Source organism: Rhincodon typus, chromosome 4 (assembly GCF_021869965.1).
Source record: "Rhincodon typus isolate 14 chromosome 4, sRhiTyp1.1, whole genome shotgun sequence".
NCBI classification, from domain to species: Eukaryota; Metazoa; Chordata; class Chondrichthyes; order Orectolobiformes; family Rhincodontidae; genus Rhincodon; species Rhincodon typus.
Window position 1 is genome coordinate 1,882,412 of NC_063335.1, and position 18,355 is coordinate 1,900,766.

The 18,355-nt window shown below is 39.6% G+C and overlaps 1 protein-coding gene across 1 annotated transcript in view; it reads left to right on the forward strand.

The window, feature by feature from the left end:
• Window positions 1–18,355, forward strand: part of bbs9 (Bardet-Biedl syndrome 9) — a 492,952-nt gene that overhangs the window by 138,094 nt on the left and 336,503 nt on the right. Inside the window, exons 14-15 of the mRNA XM_048595604.1 lie at window positions 5,603–5,775; window positions 5,949–6,101. Of these exons, the coding sequence (XP_048451561.1) occupies window positions 5,603–5,775; window positions 5,949–6,101 (326 nt within the window). The remainder of the gene's footprint in view (window positions 1–5,602; window positions 5,776–5,948; window positions 6,102–18,355) is intronic.

Sequence of the window (18,355 nt, forward strand, 5' to 3'; positions counted from 1 at the left end):
CCTTCCTGCTCCTCTGATGATGCTTGGCCTGCTGTGTTCATCCAGCTTTACACCTTGTTATCTCAGATTCTCCAGCATCGGCATTCCTAATATCTCTATAAATATAGTGTATTTCAATTGTGGTGAACCAGGCTCAAGGGGTAAATGGCCTCACTGAGCTGTGTGACTGTGCAATGATCCATGGCTCCAGTGCACCATGACAATCCAGAATGAACACATCCATACTGAGTGTTTGAAGCTCAAGGAACTTCAGAGGAGTTGGACCAATTGTGCTACATTAGGGAGGGGGGGAGCGGAATTACCTCCTCACTTTGTTTCAGCAGGCAGTCACACCAGTTAGACTAGGTAATTCAAATTTGGTCTGTGATCAAGGACAGAAGGTTATGGCTGCAAGTGAAGCAGGTATAGGGTCCCGGGGTAGCGTCTGAGGAGCCTCAGCTCTGCAATTGTACAATGTGTTTCAGTTTGCGGGGCACTGACTCCAGTGCTGGTGTAAAAGGCAGCAATTCCGGTGCGATAGGCTTCATTTGAACTGTGCTGGGACCAGTGTCCTGGTGAGAGAGTACTTTAGATTAAATGAGGGGGAGATGAGTGGGGGCAAGTTGATGGTTATAGAGAGAGGCTATATTGGCTTATGAAACAAAAGGATACAGCAGCACTACAGGACATCTGCTTAGGTAATAAAACCAGACTGGGACAGGAAGGGACAGAGTGTAGAAAACATTTTTAAAAATCAGCAAGTAGGATTAAAGTGGAAAAAATTGCATAAAGGTAAAATTAATGGTTCTTTACTTAAATGTACATAGTATTTGGGACATAATAAATGAATTAATGGCACAAATAGAGCTTAATAGATTTGATCTATTAGCCATTGCAGAGACATGATTAGAAGGAGATTAAAGCTGGAAACTGAGGGATATAGTGGTTAGATAGAACATAGAACGTAGAACAGTATAGGCCCTTCGTCCCACGATGATGTGCCGAATTTTTATCCTAAACCTAAGGTCTATCTAACCTCCACCCCTACCTTATACTATCATCCATATGCCTATCTAATAGCCGCTTAAATGCCTCTAATGATGCTGACTCCACTATCCTCTCCGGCGATGCATTCCACTCTCTGAGTAAAGAATCTACCTCCTATATCTACCTCCACTCACTTTAAAACTATGCCCCCTCGTAATAGCTACCTCCACCCTAGGAAAAAGTCTCTGGCTGTCCACTCTATCTATACCTCTGATCATTTTGTACACCTCTATCAAGTCACCTCTCATCCTTCATTGTTCTAAAGAGAAAAGCCCTAGCTCTCTCAACCTTTCCTTGTAAGACCTTCTCTCCATTCCAGGCAACATCCTGGTAAATCTCCTCTGCACCTTTTCCAACGCTTCCACAACTTTCCTGTAATGAGGCAACCAGAACTGGACACAATACTCCAGATGTGGCCGAACCAGGGTTTTGTATAGCTGGAGCATAACTTCATGGCTCTTGAACTTAATCCTTCTATTAATGAAAGCTAACACACCATACGCCTTCTTAACAACTCTATCCACCTGGGTGGCAGCTTTCAGGGAACTGTGGACATGAACCCCAAGATCCCTCTGCTCCTCCACACTGCCAAGAATCTTTCCGTTAACCCTGTATTCTGCTTTCAAGTTTGTCCTTCCAAAATGAATCACCTCACACTTTTCAGGGTTTGACTCCATCTGCCACTTCTCAGCCCAGCTTAGAGGGCAAAAACTTTGCAGGTGAAATATAAGGTGCAAAAATGTGAGAGTATGCACTTTGGCAGGAAGGATAGAAAAGCTGAAAATTTTTTAAATAGAAAAATACTGCAGAAAACCGTGGCACAGAAAGATTTGTGGTAGCTTGCACATAATCAGAAAAGGCTAGCATACAGGTAATGGGGAAGGCAAATAGATTTTGGCCTTTATTTCAAAGGGATTGGAGTATAAAAGTAGAGAAGTCCTGCTAAAACTATATAAGGCACTAGTTAAGACCACACCTAGAATGCTGTGAACAGTTTGGTCCCGTTATCTAAGGAAAGTCTAATGGGATTGGACGCTGTCCAGAGAAGGTTCACTAGGTTGATCCTGGCTATGAACAGATCTTCTTATGAGGAAGGTTAAGTATTGGGCCTGTATTCATTGGATTTTAGAAGAATGAGAGGCGGCCTTAATGAAAAATTTAAGAATTTTAGGGGACTTGACAAGGTAGATAGGAAAGGATTGTTTCCCCTTGTGGGAGAGCCTAGGACCAGAAGGCATAATCTTGCGATAGGGGATCACCTGCTTAGGACAGAGATGAAGAGGAATTCTTTTCTTCTAAGGATAGTGAGTCTTGGAAATTCTTTACTGCAGATGGCTGTTGAGGCTGGGTAGTAGGAACATTCAAGGCTCAGACAAACAGATTTTAAATTTGTAAGGTGATCAAGGATTATGGGGAAAAGACAGGGAAATGAAGTTGAGGATTTTCAGATCAGCCTTGATCTCATTGAATGGTGATTAGGACATGATGGGCCGAATGGCCTGTTTCCGCTCCTGTGTCTTATGGTTTTATTCATGGATTTTGCCTCTTCCTTGCTATACACATCCATCAGTGGCCACTGTATTTACATAAGAATATATGAAAAAGGACCAGTTATGGCCCATTTAGTTCTTTAAGCCTGCTCTGACATTCTACTCTCAGTATTCCAGGTGTGGTTTCACCAAAGCCTTGTACAATTGCAGGATCTTTTATTCTTGTAATCCAAGCCCTTTGTAAGGAAAGCCTAAATGCCAATTGCATGAGCCATTACTTTATGTACCTGTATTCCTTGTATGAGTGAACCCAAGTCTGTCCTAACCTCAACATTTCAAAGTTTCATGCCTTTGAGAAGTATTCTTTTACTGTTTGGATGGAAGTGAATAACATCATACTTCCGTACATTATCCACCATCTGCTACCTTGTTTCCCAATTTTCTAACCTGTCAATTCTCTTTGCAGCTACTTTGTGTCTCCTCTCACATTCCAACCCAGTTTTATGTTGTCAGAAAACTTGAATACACCACCCTCACTTTCTTCATTTACATCATTAATATATGTTGTAAATAGCTGAGGCCCAGTGATTCTTGTGTTACTCTATTAGTTACAGCTACCAGCTGGAAGATCCCTGTTTAACCTCACTCATAACGTTATGCATAACCTTCCTGTTACCCCTAACTTGATGAGTCCTATGTTACACATTAATGTTTTGTGTGGTGTCAGGACTTACCGGAGTAGTGCACTAGAAATCAAGCCCCATATTCCTGGGGTTGTCACAAATGTGAAAATTTGATTAAGTCACCAAGTGGCCCAATTCTACCTGGCTGTCTATTTCAGGTTAAATGAAGAGACACCAGGTCTTTTTCCCATGAACAAGAAAATTACTATTTATTATAATCAACTGTGCTTTTAACCATTGGTAAAAAGTAGACAAGTTGAATTGTTAATCTATTACTGCATGCAAATTCTCAGTATTTCATTCACTGGTTGAGAATTCACCTTTGCAGTATCTCGATAGGTTGTTTTCCCTTTCCTCTTTTAATTTGGAGACAGAGAGCACCTTCCGGGGGAAAGTTGATGGACAGTAGCTAGCTACTTGGGATTTTCTTTTACTACTCTATCCAGAAGGGAGAAAAAGACCAATGGATGCTTTCTATCAGGAGCAGGTGTAGGCTATTCGATCCTTGAGTCTGCTCTGCCATTCATTATGATCACGGCTGATCATCCAACTCATTAGCCTGTTCCTGATTTCCCCCCATATTAATTGATCCCTTTAGCCCTGAGTGCTATATTCAACTCCTTGAAATCGTACAATGTTTTGACCTTGACTGCTTTCTGTGGTAGCAAAATTCACTGGCTCACCATTCTGAGAGAAAACATTTCTCCTTATCGCAATTTACCCTGTATCCTTAGACTGTGACTCCTGGTTCTGGACAACCACATCATTGGTAGATTACTTCCTGCATCTATCTTATCCAGTCCTGTTAGAATTTTATAGGATTCTATGAGATTCCCCCTCGTTCATCTGAACTCCAGCAAACATAATTCTAACTGATTCGATCTCTTCTCATACATCAGCCTTGCTGTCTCAGGAATCAGTCTGGAAAATCTTCGCTCCACTCCCTCTATAGCAAGAACATCCTTCCTCAGATAAGAAGACCAAAACTGCACACAATATTCCCTTTATAGTCTCAACCATGCCCTGTATAATTGCAGCAAGACATCTCTGCTCTAGTATGAAATCCTCTTGCTATGAAGGCTAATGTTCATCTGTCTTCTTTAACCCCTGCTGCACCTGCATGCTTACCTTCAGTGAGTGATGTACAAGGACACCCAGAGTTCATTGCACATTTGCTCTCTCAGTTTGTAGCCATTGATATAATAATCTGCTTTTCCCAGTTTTTCTACCAAAGTGGATAATTGAAAAGCCGATCAAAAAACAGTCTCTGCGCAGAATTGCCCTGAACATAGGTGGTGCAGATTTTTCTAGTCTTGCCCCTCACCGCTCCCGTAAGGCAACTTCGTATCTAAAACTCAATACTCCAGTAATGTGTTTTTAAAACAAATAACTTCTTACACAGTTTCCATGTTTCAAAGCATTATGTATTCCCATTTTTAGTCCACAGTTCAAAAAAAGAGGTCTTTGCAATCACACTGCATCAAATACTTCTTGGAAATTCAAGTATGTGACATCTACTAGTTACATCCTCAAAAACAAACTCTAATAAATTTGCCAATGACTTCCCTTGCATACAAACATTGTTAAGACTTCCTTAATAATAGATTCCAGCACGTTCTCAATTGCCGATGTCAAGTTAACTGGCCTTTGTCTCCCATTTCTCTATCTCCCTCCTTTATTATTACGTGTGCTAACTTCCAATCTGCTGGGACCATAGTAGAATTTAGGGAATGCTGGAAATTCATAACTGATGCATCCACTCTAACTGCAGTTATCTCTTTTAGAACCTCAGGAGAGAGGCCATCAGGTCCGTAGCATTTGTTTGATTTTAGTTCTTTAAGTTTCTCCAGTACTCCTGAATATCCCAGGCAAGAGTGTTTCCGAGCTCCAACTTTCTTCTGAGTGTTCTTAGGCTTCCCTTTGTAAATTGAGCATAATTACATTAATTTAAGATCCATCAAAAGATTGCAAATGGCGATCTGTTAGGTTAAAGCAGAGAAGAAAATAAATCCTCTTGAATTGGTTGGTTACGTGATTTTTGAAGTGAAGTTACAATCTTATATTTACTCAATTACACTCTTTAGAGAAGAATTAAAAGTGAATCATTACACACTGACAATTGTACAGATGTCATTTCTTATAATAACATTTTCTAAAGGAAATCTTGGACCTATAATGGACATAACACTGATCAATAACACAAATGTTTAAAAATATTATTGCTTTTAGGAATTGCAGCACAAGTAGGAATTGGTTGAACTCGAAAGAAAGTTATACATATGATGAATAAAATTTGTGCTTTGTAATGTAGTAAAAGCGACTCTGAAATCTGTTGCAATTCTCTTTCCATTCAAATAAGTTTGCAGAAAGAAACATTTTGTGTATTTTAATTCAACATTTTAGGTCGGTACAGAGTCCAATGTGATCAATTTGAAGACATCTGGCTAATAACAAAAGAACTTATTCAACGTTTAGAAGAATATTTTGTGAGGGAAGGAACCAAAGACTTCAGGTGCATGTTCCCCGGACCTCTTCCTTTGCAGGAATACTTTCAACTAATCGATCGCCATTTTGAGGTCTGTTTGTCTTAGCTTAATGTTAAATATATTGCTATCATAGTGCAGATAACGTCATAAATTTAGAGTTAATTTCATTTTCTCTTCTGAGCAAGTACTCAGCTAAAAGAGCAGTTTTTAATTTTAAATTTGAAAAACAGACCAGAGTGAAGTCCCCTCTGTTATTTTTGTAGTTGCGGATAAATGCTGAAAAGTATAAGGAGCTTCTTTCAGAAAGGGCTGTGCAGTACAGAGCTATTCAACGCCGACTTTTAACGCATTTCAAAGACAAAACTCCTACACCGCTACGTAACCTGGATACTCTACTGGATGGAACATATCGACAGGTTAGTTTGTTTAGAAAATTATCTAACAGTTACTCCAAAGTATTCCATGGTTATTGCTTTTCACACACTAATCATTCCAATGTTTTGGTGTTAACCCACAACGATTATTGTATATATGTGATCAGGAGCGTACTGGCGTAGTGGTGATATCACTGGACTAGTCATCTAGACACCCAGGCTAATGCTATGGGTACATGGATTCAGGTCCCACAGTGGCAGCTGGTGGTATTTAATACCAATTAATAAAGCTGGAATATGCAGCTAGTTTTGGTGATGCTGACATTGATTATTGTAGACACCCATCTAGTTCACTAAGGTGAAGGAAACCTGCCATCCTTATCTGATTGAGTCTACCTGTGATTCCAGACCCTCAGCAATGTGGTTGATTCTTACTTGCTTTCTGAAATGGCCTAGAAAGCCGTTTAATTCAAGGGCAGTTAGGGTTGCCAACGTGCTTGCCAGCAATGCCTATTATCCCATGAAAGAATAAAGAAACAAAAATGACAGTATCTGTGGGGAATGGTGGTTGGCAGGGGATGAGAACGTTTATATTGAGTTTCCCCAAGACCAGTCTTGCTTTTCTTGATATACATCAATAAATTAGAATTTGGTGTATAGGGTACAATTCCAAAATTTATGAGCCATACATTGTGAAGTATTGTGAGCTATGAGGATAGATTTAAACCATAAAAAGGTACAGACTGACTGGTAGGTAGAATGATTAAACTGGTAGCAGATAAAATTCAATGGAGAGAATTGTGAAGTGATTCATTTTGGAAGAAAGAGAGAGGAAATGAAGAAATAAAGGATATAACTTTAAAGTGGGTGGACTGGCAAGAGGACTTAGGGTTTAGTTTTGCAAGTCATTGAAGTAGGTAGGGTAGGTTGAGAGTACTGTTAATAAAGTGTCTGATTTTTTTAAATAGCGAACAGAAGCAATAGAATTTTGATGAAGCTGCATCAAACACTCGTTGGTTTCAACTGGACTATCGTAGCAAACTCTTGGCACCATGTTTTAATAAGCATGTGAAAGCATTAAAAAGGAGCCAGAAACGACTTACAAGAATGGTTCCAAGAATGAGAAACTTTGCTTGTGTGTAAAGCTTGTGAACTCTGGGGCTGTGCTATTGAAGAAGAGATTGAGAAGAGATTTGAACAACTCTGAATTTTTTTCATTCACTCGTGGGACATGGATGTCGCTGGCTGGCCAGGATTTATTGCCGGCCCTTACCTGTCCTTGAACTGAGTGGCTTGCTAGGCCATTTCAGAGGGCAGTTGAGAGTCAACCACATTGCTGTGAGTCTGGAGTCACTTTTAGGGTGAGGATGGACCACGTGATGATGGCAAATTTCCTTCCCTGGAGGACATTAATGAGCCCAATGGTTTTTCCGACAATTGGCATAGTTTCTTGGTCATTAGTAGATTCTTAATTCCAGATTTTTTTTTATTGAATTCAAATGCCACTACCTACCATGGTAGGATTTGAACCTGAGTCGCCAGAACATTGGCTGAGTTTCTGGATTAATAGTCTAGCAATAGAAAGGAAGAACATGTTCCTGCTGGTGAAATGATCGAGAACCAGAGGACGCTAATTTAATGTGATTGGTAAAAGAAGCAATGGCAACATGAGGAAATTTTTTTGTGCACAAAATGGTTGGGATCTGGAATGCATTGACGAAGAATATGATGGAAACAGGTTTGATTGTTGCTTTCAAAAGGGAATCAGATAATTATCTGAAGGCAGAAAATTGTAGAGTTGTAGGGAAAGACAAGGGAATGAAATGATGTGAGCTTCCTTTGCGAAGACCCAGCACAGATGTGATGGATCAAATGGCTGCCTCCTGCACTGGAACCATTCTGTGATTCTGTTTCATGTGATAACTTGTGTGGATGGGATGGACAGCGTTGCTATCTTCCGGTGTAGTTACAGCTTTTTACGCTGTGTTTGATGAATTCATCTCTCATTGCAGCATTAAAGATTATAAAATATAGGAGCAGAATTAGACAATTTGATCCATCCAGTCTGCTCCACTGTTCAATCAAGGCTGATATGTTTCTCAACTCCATTCTCCTGTCTTGTCCCCGTAAGCCTTGATTACCTTACCAATCAAAAACGTATCTATTTCTGCCTTAAATACACTCAATGACTTGGCCTCCACAGCCCGTTGTGGCATTGAGATTTCACAAATTAACCACTCTCTGGCTGAAGAAATTCCTCCTCATCTCAGTTCTAATGGGTCATCCCTTCACTCTGAGGATGTGCCCTTGGAACCTAGTCTCTCCTACTAGTGGAAACATCTTGTCCATGTCCACTCTATCTAGGCCTCTCAGTATTCTGTACATGTCAATGAGAACCACCCCCAGTCCTTCTAAACTCCATCAAGTACGGACCCAGAGTCCTCAGCCACTCCTCATATGACGAACTCTTCATCCCCAGGATCATTGTTGTAAACATCCTCTGGACCCCTCTAAGGCCAGCACATCCTTCCTTAGATATGGGGACTAAACCCCCGTTCACAATATTCCAAATGTGGTCTGACCTGAGTCTTATACAGCCTCAGCAGTACATTTCTGCTCTTATATTCTAATCCTCTTGAAATGAATGCTAACATTCTCTTTGCATTCCTAAATGCTAACTGAACCTGTGTGTTGACCTTAACAGAATCCTGAACTAGGACTCCCAAGTTCTTTTGTGCTTCAGATTTCTGAAGCCTTTCCCTGTTTGGAAAATATTCAATACCTCTATGTTTTCCTATCAAAGTGGATAACCTCACACTTTCCCACATTGTATTCCATCCATCACTTCTTTGCCCAATCTCTTAGCATGTCTAACTCCTTTTGCAGCCTCCCTGCTATCTCAACACTACCTGTCCCTCCATCTATCTTTGTTGCATTTGCAAACTTAGCAACAATGCCTTCAGTTGAGATCATTTATGTCTAACATGAATAGCTGTGGTCCCAACATGGACCACTGTAGAAGTCCGCTAGATGCTGACTGCCATCCTGAAAAAGACTTCTTTATCCCTACTCACTGCTTTCTGCCTATCAGCCAATCTCTATCAATGCCAGTATCTTGCCCCTAACAATATGAGCTGTCACTCATGTCTCCTGTGCAGCACCTTGTTGAAGGTTTTTTGGAAATCCAAATAGATCACATCTACTGGCTCTCCTTTGTCTAACTTGCTCGCTACCTTCTCAAAGAATTCTAACAGATTTGTCAGGCAAGACCTCCCCTTGACGAAGCCATGCTGACTCAGCCCTATTTTACCATGCACTTCCAAGCACTCTACAATCTCATGTTTAATAATGGATTCTAAAATCTTAACAATGACCAAGGTCAGGCTACTGGCCTATTGTTTCCTGTCTTCTGCATCCTCCCTTCTTAAAAGGGGTGTTACATTAATTCATTTTCCAGGCCTTTGAAACCCTCTGACTCCAGTGATTGCTGAAAAATCATCACCAATGCCTCTACAATCTCCTCAGCTATCTTTTGAACTCTGGGGTGCAGTCCATCTCCTCTGGGTGTTCAGACCTTTCAGATTCCCCAGCACCTTCTCCTGAGTGATTGATACTACACTCACCTCTACCCTCTGACTCTCTTGAAGCTCTGGTATGCTGCTGGTGTCTTCCAGTGTGAAAACTGATGCAATGTACCTATTCACTTCCTCTGCCATTTCTCTGTTCCCCACTACTACTTCTCCAGCCTCATTTTCCAGTGATCCAATGTCCAGTCTTGTCTCTCACTTACCTTTAACAGATCTAAAGTAACACTTGCAATCTTATATTACTAGCTATCTTACTCTCATATTTCATCTTCTCCCCTTCCCCCCACTTCTTGTTCTTTTTTAGTTATCCTGTGCTGGTTTCTAAAGGCTTCCTAATCCTCTGGCTGCACACTAATCTTCACCACATTGTACATTTTCCTTTTGCTTTTATTCTGTCCCTGACTTCCCTTGTCAGCCATGTTTGCCTCATCCAGCTCTTAGTGTGTTTTTTTTCTTCCTTGGAATGGATTTCTGCTCTGCCTCCTGAATTACCCCCAGAAACCCCTGCCATTGCTGCCCCACCATCTTCCCTGCTAGGCTTCTATTCCAATCAATTCTGGTCAGCTCCTCCCTCATGTAGTTATCTTTACTCAATTGTAATACTGTTACACCTGATTCTAACTTCTCCTCCCAAACTGCAGGGTGAATTCTGTCATATTATGGTCACTGCTCTTGGGGATTCCGTCACCTTAAGCTCCCTATTCAGGTTTGCCTCATTACAGATCACCAAATCCAGAATTGCCTGCTCCCTAGTAGGCTCTACCACAAGCTGTTCCAAAAAACCATCTTGCAGACATTCCACAAATTCCTTTTCTTGAGATCCACTAGTAACCTGATTTTCCCAGTCCATCCTAGTATCGAAGTCCCCTGTGGTTACAGTAATAGTGCCTTTCTTACATGCCTTTTCTATGTCCTGATTTATTTTCTTCCCCACATCCTGCTACGAGGCCTTTACATAACTCCAATCAGGATGTTTTTTATCTTTGCAGTTCCTCAACTCCACCTACACAGATTCTACGCCTTCCGATTCTATATTACTTCTTGCTATGAATTTAATTTTATTTCTTACTAACAAGACATCCCCCTCCCCTCTACCAATCTATTTGTCTTTTCGACAGGATGTGTATCCTTGGAAATTTAATTCCCAGCCCCGATCCCCTTGCGTTCAAGTCTCTGTGATACCCAAGCATCGTACCTGCCAATTTTAATCTGCAGTACCAGCTCATTTACCTTGTTTCATATACTGCAAGGATTTAAGTACAGCACCCTCAGTCCTGTGTTACCTGTTTCCCCTTCTCATAGTTATCCCCTTATGTGCTGTGCGTAAAGTCAGATGTCTGACCCTTTCAGTACTATCTGTCCTATTATTTATTCTGGAAAATTTAATAACCTCTCCTGAGCAGCACCCGCCACCTTTAACTCTTTCAATAATTTTCCATTCAACTGAACCCATTCCCCTACTCTATTTAGTTTAAAGTACTATTCATGGACCCAATTATGTAATCCACCAGGACTTTAGCCCCAGGATGATCCCCATTGTAATGGCTCTCTGCTTCTTCAATACTAGTGCTTTTGATTATTGAACTAGCTGAGTTGAAGCTAGTTGATATCTGGAACTATCTGTACTTGGCCATCGATATTAGGATAGTTGCAATGTTTGCTACCCTAATACTTAAAAACAGTAGGAAAAAAAAGATTTCAGAATACTCAAGTATAGTTTAATTTCTACTTCATAGACTACACTGGTTCATTGTAAAACTCTTATTGGCTCTAAAATATTTTCAAACAAATAATATCATGTCCCAAGTCCACTTATAGTATATGCAACAATGTGGATGTATAATTAGACAGAACACAAATGTGTGTTGACTCAGCAAATATGAGATTCTGATGTACACTACCGATAGTTTTATTCATCCCTGTACAGCCAGTATTACAGTTTTGGCCATGTACTAAAGGGAAAAGGGCTGGGAAGGGTAGAATCACCTGGAACAGATTTTAAAGAAGAATGAAAAAGTGATCTGATTTACCTTGAATTGAACTTTGGACAATATAGATCTATGTCTTGCATTCATTTTTTTTTAAAGGAATGAAGACTTGAAAGGTAATGTAGTTTATGATTAAAATTTGCCAATTACCACATCACTTTTAGAGACAGCTGTGTGTCTGGTGCGTGTTTCAGGGAGTCAGGAACACAGTATTACTCCTATGTAGTGGTCTTTAGATGGGCGCTGAATACTGTTCTCCTTTGTATGTTTAATTGGTTATCTGCTATATGCAGGAGAATGTAAGGAAAGCTAAGAGTGTGGAAACAGCATATTTTTCCCATTGTGTCTCTTTGCTATTCAACCTTACTTTCCAACTACAGTTTAATTGTCTCTGTATTCCTAATGCCAGTAACTTGCTTGATAGTTTAGTTCAAATATCTTTTGTCCTTTGAGAAGTTGAGCCCTGGGATGATAAACGTATTAGAGCCTTCCTAGTAATAGGGCTGGAAGCTGATAACTTTTCAAAATTGTAGAAGCCTGTGTTTGTGATGGAATTAATGTGGGCAAGGAAATTAATCTCAGCATCAAACAACATATTCAAACACTGCAAAACTAATTCAGCTCCAGGCCGTATGTTAAAAAGGGAGTGGAATTCTTCACGCTTTTGTAGCTAAGAAAATGATCAAAGTAGCTTCATTGGATTTCTTGACTGTATACAGGAAAGTCTTGACCCAGGATAAATCTATTTGAATTGTTTACTATTCAATACCATTTCAATTCTTTTTTTCTTCTAAATCACTTTTTCCTTTTTATCTAATATTCTTTGCTGTTTCTTGTCCTGCTGCATGTGATATCTTTAACTGGTTGTGTCTGGCTCTTGTTTGATCATGGAGATATTTGTTGTCTGCACCTATCATCAGTCATTGGCCAGTGCCTGACACCGAAATCTGTTGTTGTTGGGCACTGTTGGGATCTCCTCATTGACATTGAGCCCCTTCACCACAGCCTTCATTTTAGCATGTACCAGTGTAACCAGTATATGGAAGGGCATTTTTTTTTAGGAAACGCATCATTTGCCGAATCTGTACTGGATTGTTACACTTGAAATAAGTGATATACTGTATTAAGGCCTCTGGTTAACTGCAATAAGAGATGAAACCCCTTGGCAATGAATTGAGGCTTTCCAATATTACTCCTGATTGCTTTGTTCTGAAGTTTAACTTTATTGCTGCTGAAGTGGCTTTTTTTTGCCATTTTCATGTTCTTCCTGACAGAATCTGATGCATATTCCTTGTCCAAATTCTGAACACCAAGAGCCAAAGCTTTCCTCTCGAAGAATATTAATGGCAACTTGCACACACACATAGCAACACAGATCACTGTTTCTACCGCGATCATTACTGACCACATAATTCCTAGTTCTGCTTTTGGAACTGGCAATGCTAAGTTGTACCACTGGTGCACATTACTGGTCAGGCAATATAAGGCGTAGGTTTTTAGAAACAAAAATTGTATCCACGTAAAGATCTCTGCTATGTGGTATTAAAATGCTACTTCAATTTTAATGTTAGTTAAGCATCTAACACTGGTCAGTATTAAACGTTTGTCTGTAGCATGATTAAGTTTCTGGAAATCCTTTCTTACAACTTGTTACACCTTGCTGATAATTGTATTTCAGTTGATGTGATACTGAAAGACTGAAGAACTTGCAAATATACAGTAGATTTTCATGGCTTTAGAATGCCCAAGTGTGCTTTACAGCCAATAAAGTACTTTTGAAGTAATTCAATATGAGGAAACACTGCAGCCAATTTGTACATTCACAGGCCTCATGAACAGCAATGGGCCAAGTAATCTAGGAACATAGGAATAAGAGAGGGCCATTCAGCCCCTCAATCTTATTTTATTAATTATTGATCAATTAGATCATGATGATCTGTGCCTTCTGTCCATTCAGCTGTTTTTGTTTCATAATTAATATTACCTAACAAAAAAATTAATCTGATCCTTAAAGTTTCAATTGATCCCCAGGTAATTAAGAGGAGCGTGTTCCAGATTCTTGCTACTTTTCAGACAAAGAAACAGTTGTTTGTTTACTCCCTGAGTCAGTTGTTCCATGATGTGCAGACGTTTCATTACCATTCTAGGCAACATCATCAGCGCGACCTCTAATTGAAGTGTTTGTGTTCTGCTCCGTTTTAAATTTATATGATCCTGTGGTGTGGTGGGTCTTGTCACTTCCAGTTCTGTTCTTTTAGCAGCGGATTGTATATGGGGTCTACTTCTAAAAGTTTGTTAATGGATTCCTGTGTTGAGAAACAGGCCTCCAGTTCTCAACACAGGACTCCATTAACTAACACATAGAAATAGACTCCCGTATACAGACTGCTGCTAAAAAAAATGAAACGGAAGTGACAAGACCCACCACACCAGAGGATCATATAAGTTTGAACTGGAGCAGAACACCAACACTTCGATTAGATGATGATGTTGCCTGGAATGGGAACGAAATGTCTGCACATCATGGAGTAACTGGTTTGGCGAGCAAATGAAAACTGCATCCACAACCCAAGCTACAAATTTTCGATAAGACCTTTAAAACGGACAAAGACACACTTCCTGAGCACTTCCCTGCTGATAGGCTTACCTCTTTCTTTAACGTTATGTAAGTTGGTCTCAATTCTCTCCCAAGAGGAAGAGGTTTTTCTATTGCCACTTTTAGCATGATTCCCAATCAAATAGTCCTCCATAAATTAAGAATTTCTTCTCCTCTGTCTCTCAAGTATCATAGCTTTTAATCTTGCTTATGTGGTTCCTTGTTCTGGTTCACACAATCATTACAGTGAATTGTAAAGAACAGAGAATCTCGTGTAGTTAATCTATAAATTAAATCAAATACAGTAGTGATGGCAGGATAGGTGATATGTTGCTGCTGCAACATGTGAAAGCTGCTGGATATCAATGTGAGCCATAGTGAACATATCTGTAGTAAGTATTTGTAGCTGGAGGATCTTCAGATCTGATTGAGAAGCTGCTGTTTGTGTTGCTGACATTGTGATATATCAGGGAAGAGAAAGGTTACCTGACATCTTGCTCCAAAGGGTGGTCTCACACCCAGGCTGGGTAATACAAAATTGGTCAGTGGCCAGGGGACAGGAGGGTGAAACTACAAGTAAAGCTGATATGAGAACCCAGGGGGTTAACATTTAGGAGCTTTGGCACTTTACAGTTACCTAACTGTTAGGAAGATTAACGTAAGAGAGAAGAATCAGAAAGCTTTACAAACAAACAAAAAATTATTAAAAATTAATAAAGAAGAAGAAAGTAAACTTGGAGGATAAACATTCAAGAAATATCAAGATGGATGGCAAAAACTTCTTTAAATATATAAAAATGAAGAGATAAACCAAAGTGAACATAGGCCCCCTGGAGAATGAGACTAGGGAAATAATAATTAGGAACCAGGAAATAGCAAATGAGCTGATAAATACTTTGCATCAGGCTTCACCGCGAAAGGTACTGGTAGTATTCCAAAATTATGAAATAGAGCCAAAAGAAGAAGAGGAAATATATGCAATGACTATCACTAGAGAAAAGGTGCTAGGGAAACTAATGGGGCCAAAGGCTTATACATCTCTTGGATGTGAAGGGATACATCCTAGGATATTAAAGGAAGTAGCTACAGAGATAGTGGATGTTCTGGTAATAATCTTCAAGAAATCTTTAGATTCTTGAAGAGTCCCAGTGGATTGGAAAACTGTCAATATAACACCTTTATTTAAAAATGGAAGGAGACAACTATAGGCCAGTTAGCTTAACATCGCTTAATGGGAAAATGTTGAAGTTTATTATAAAGAATGTCATAGCAGAACATTTAGAAATATGATCAAGAAGAGTCAGCATGGCTTCACGAATGGGAAATTATGCTTGACACATTTACTAGAATTCTATTTGAATTTATATATATTTATTATACATTTGGTTATTATATATTTGGATTTCAGATGGTGTTTGATAAAATACTACACATTAAGCTATTGCATAAGACAAGAGCCCATGGTGTTGGAGGTATTACATTAGCATGAATATGGGATTGGCTAACTGATAGAAGGCAAAGTTGGGATAATGGGGGCATTTTCAAGATGGTATCTTGTACCTAGTTGAATGCCACAGACATTAGTACTGGAGTCAAAATTATTTACAATACATATTAATGACTTAGATTAGGAAAGTAAATGCACCATAGCCAAGTTTGCAGATGACACAAAAACAGGTAGGAAGCAAGTGGTGAGGATGATACAAAGAGTTTGCAGAGGGATACAGACAGGTTAGGCAAGTGGGAAAAACTTGGCAGATGGAATACAATGTGAGAAATGTGAGGTTATGCACTTTGGACTTCAGATGAATGAGGAGGGATCTCATACAGACTTACAAAATTCTAACAGGAGAAGGCAGGGAGAATATTCCCAATGATGGGTGTCTCCAGAACCAGGGATCACAATCTGAGAATTCAAAGTAGACCATTTAGGATGGAGATGAGGAGACATTTCTTCACCCAAAGAGTGGTGAGCCTGTGGAATTCATTACCACAGGAAGTAGTTGGTGCCAAAACATTTAATATATTCAAGAGGTGGCTAGATATAGCACTTAGGGCAAATGGGATCAGAAGTTGTGGGGAGAAAGCAGGATTAGGCTATTGAGTTGGATGATCAGCCATGATCGTGAAGAATGGTGAAGCAGGCTCGAAAGGCCAAATGTCTGTCTGTAATTACTGGAAGCACTAGTCTGTCTGTGCTGACTGATCCCCTTCCACAATTTTAATGACCTGTCAAATAATCTCTTTATCTTGTCTGTTCACTCAGAACAGGCCCAGCTGTTTAAGTCCCCACATTGTATTTGTATTTCCTCAAATTAGGCAGTATTCTACTGAATCTGAACGATGCTTTTGATTTCCTGAAGCTCATTTATTTGCACCAGAACCTTAAACAGCATTTGGTGCTCCAACTGTGACAGTTACAATTGAATGAGTTTTGGCTGGTTGTTATCTGCTTTATGGAGCACTGTCCCACACATCTGAGCTTTGTGATTCAAATTTTTTTTTTCCATTAATGTTTTTGGAGAAGCATATATTACAGAAGCATTGAGAAATGTATTTCTTCGTAATGCATTTTAACTCAATTATCGTTTAGATCAGAGTTGATCAAGATGGAGATCAACTGCATTTTTTAAAATGTAGTCTGGGTGACATATGCATGTGTGTTGTCCATCGACAGTTATTCTGAACAGCACTGGCAAGTTTTCTTCTTGACCTGCTGCTGTCATTGGAGCGATGCTGCTCCCTTAATAGTATTTGCTAGACGACTAACTTTCAGAGAAACTGTAGAGTATAAAGTAATTTATGCAATGTTGTGTTCTGCTTCTGTTTAAATTCCCTGGCAAGGCCTTCTTCAAGTTCCTTCCTTCCACACATGCGTAGTATTTACATAACTATTTTGACAGATGTTAGGAACATATGAATAACTATAATGTTGATAATTATCCACTAGTACAATAAAACTATTTACTTGGATCATTAGAAGGAAATGATAGTCTTTTCTCCTTGTCTCGGTGATGATAGGAAAATATCAGTTAGCTTTATATTCTCTGAAAGTTTGAAAGGTTCTCCTGGTAGCATTATCAGTCTTCCTGTTTAATCTTGTCTCGGGTAATTATTTCTTTTATGCTGGCCATTATGCATGAGGTTTTGAATACATGTGATTGAACACTGGTAATTGTAACGGCTATATGTGACACCCCATTCTGTTATTCTTTTAAAAAGCCATTAACACTGATTTGTTATTTAATCATCTACCACAACAAAGGGGAAAATATCATGCTCTCAGGGGCCTAGCATGAAAGTACCAGGTAATTATACTCCTTACAATAGAAGGATTTGAATGCTTGTAAATTCCACTGTCTGGATAGTTTTGAAAGTACAGAGCCAACAAAATGTAATTCTAGCCTCCTTTCTGAAAGAGCCTATGGTTCCTTTTAAGATAATAAAAATGAAAATGTAGGAGTAAGGAATGATGCTTTTTAATCTTTTATTATTCTCCAGACATTATTAGGCAAGAACTTTCAAAAGTTGATTGGGGGCGAATGTTCGTTGGTAATGGGATGGCTGTAAAATGGGAAGCTTTCAAAAATGAGATAACAAGAGTCCAGAGACAGCATGTTCCTGTTAGGGTGAAGGGCAAGGCTGGTAGGTGTAGGGAATGCTGGATGACTAGAGAAATTGAGGTTTTGGCCAAGAAGGAGAAGGAAGCATATGTCAGGTATAGATAGCAGGGATCAAGTTAAGCTCTAGAAGAGTATAAAGGCAGTAGGAGTACACTTAAGAAGGAAATCAGGAGGGTAAAAAGGGGACACGAAATAGCCTTGGCAAATAAGGTTAAGGAGAATACAAAGGGCTTCTACAAATACATCAAGGACAAAAGGGTAACTAGGAGAGAGCAGGGCCCTTAAAAATCAGCGAGGCTGCCTATGTGTGGAACCGCAGGTGATGGGGGAGATACTAACGAGTATTTTGCATCCATGTTTTCTGTGGAGAAGAAAATGGAATATATAGAACATGGGAAAATAAATAGCGACATCTTGAAAAATGTCCATATTACAGAGGAGGAGGTGCTGGACGGCTTAAAATGCATAAAGGTGGATAAATCCCCAGGACCTGATCAGATGT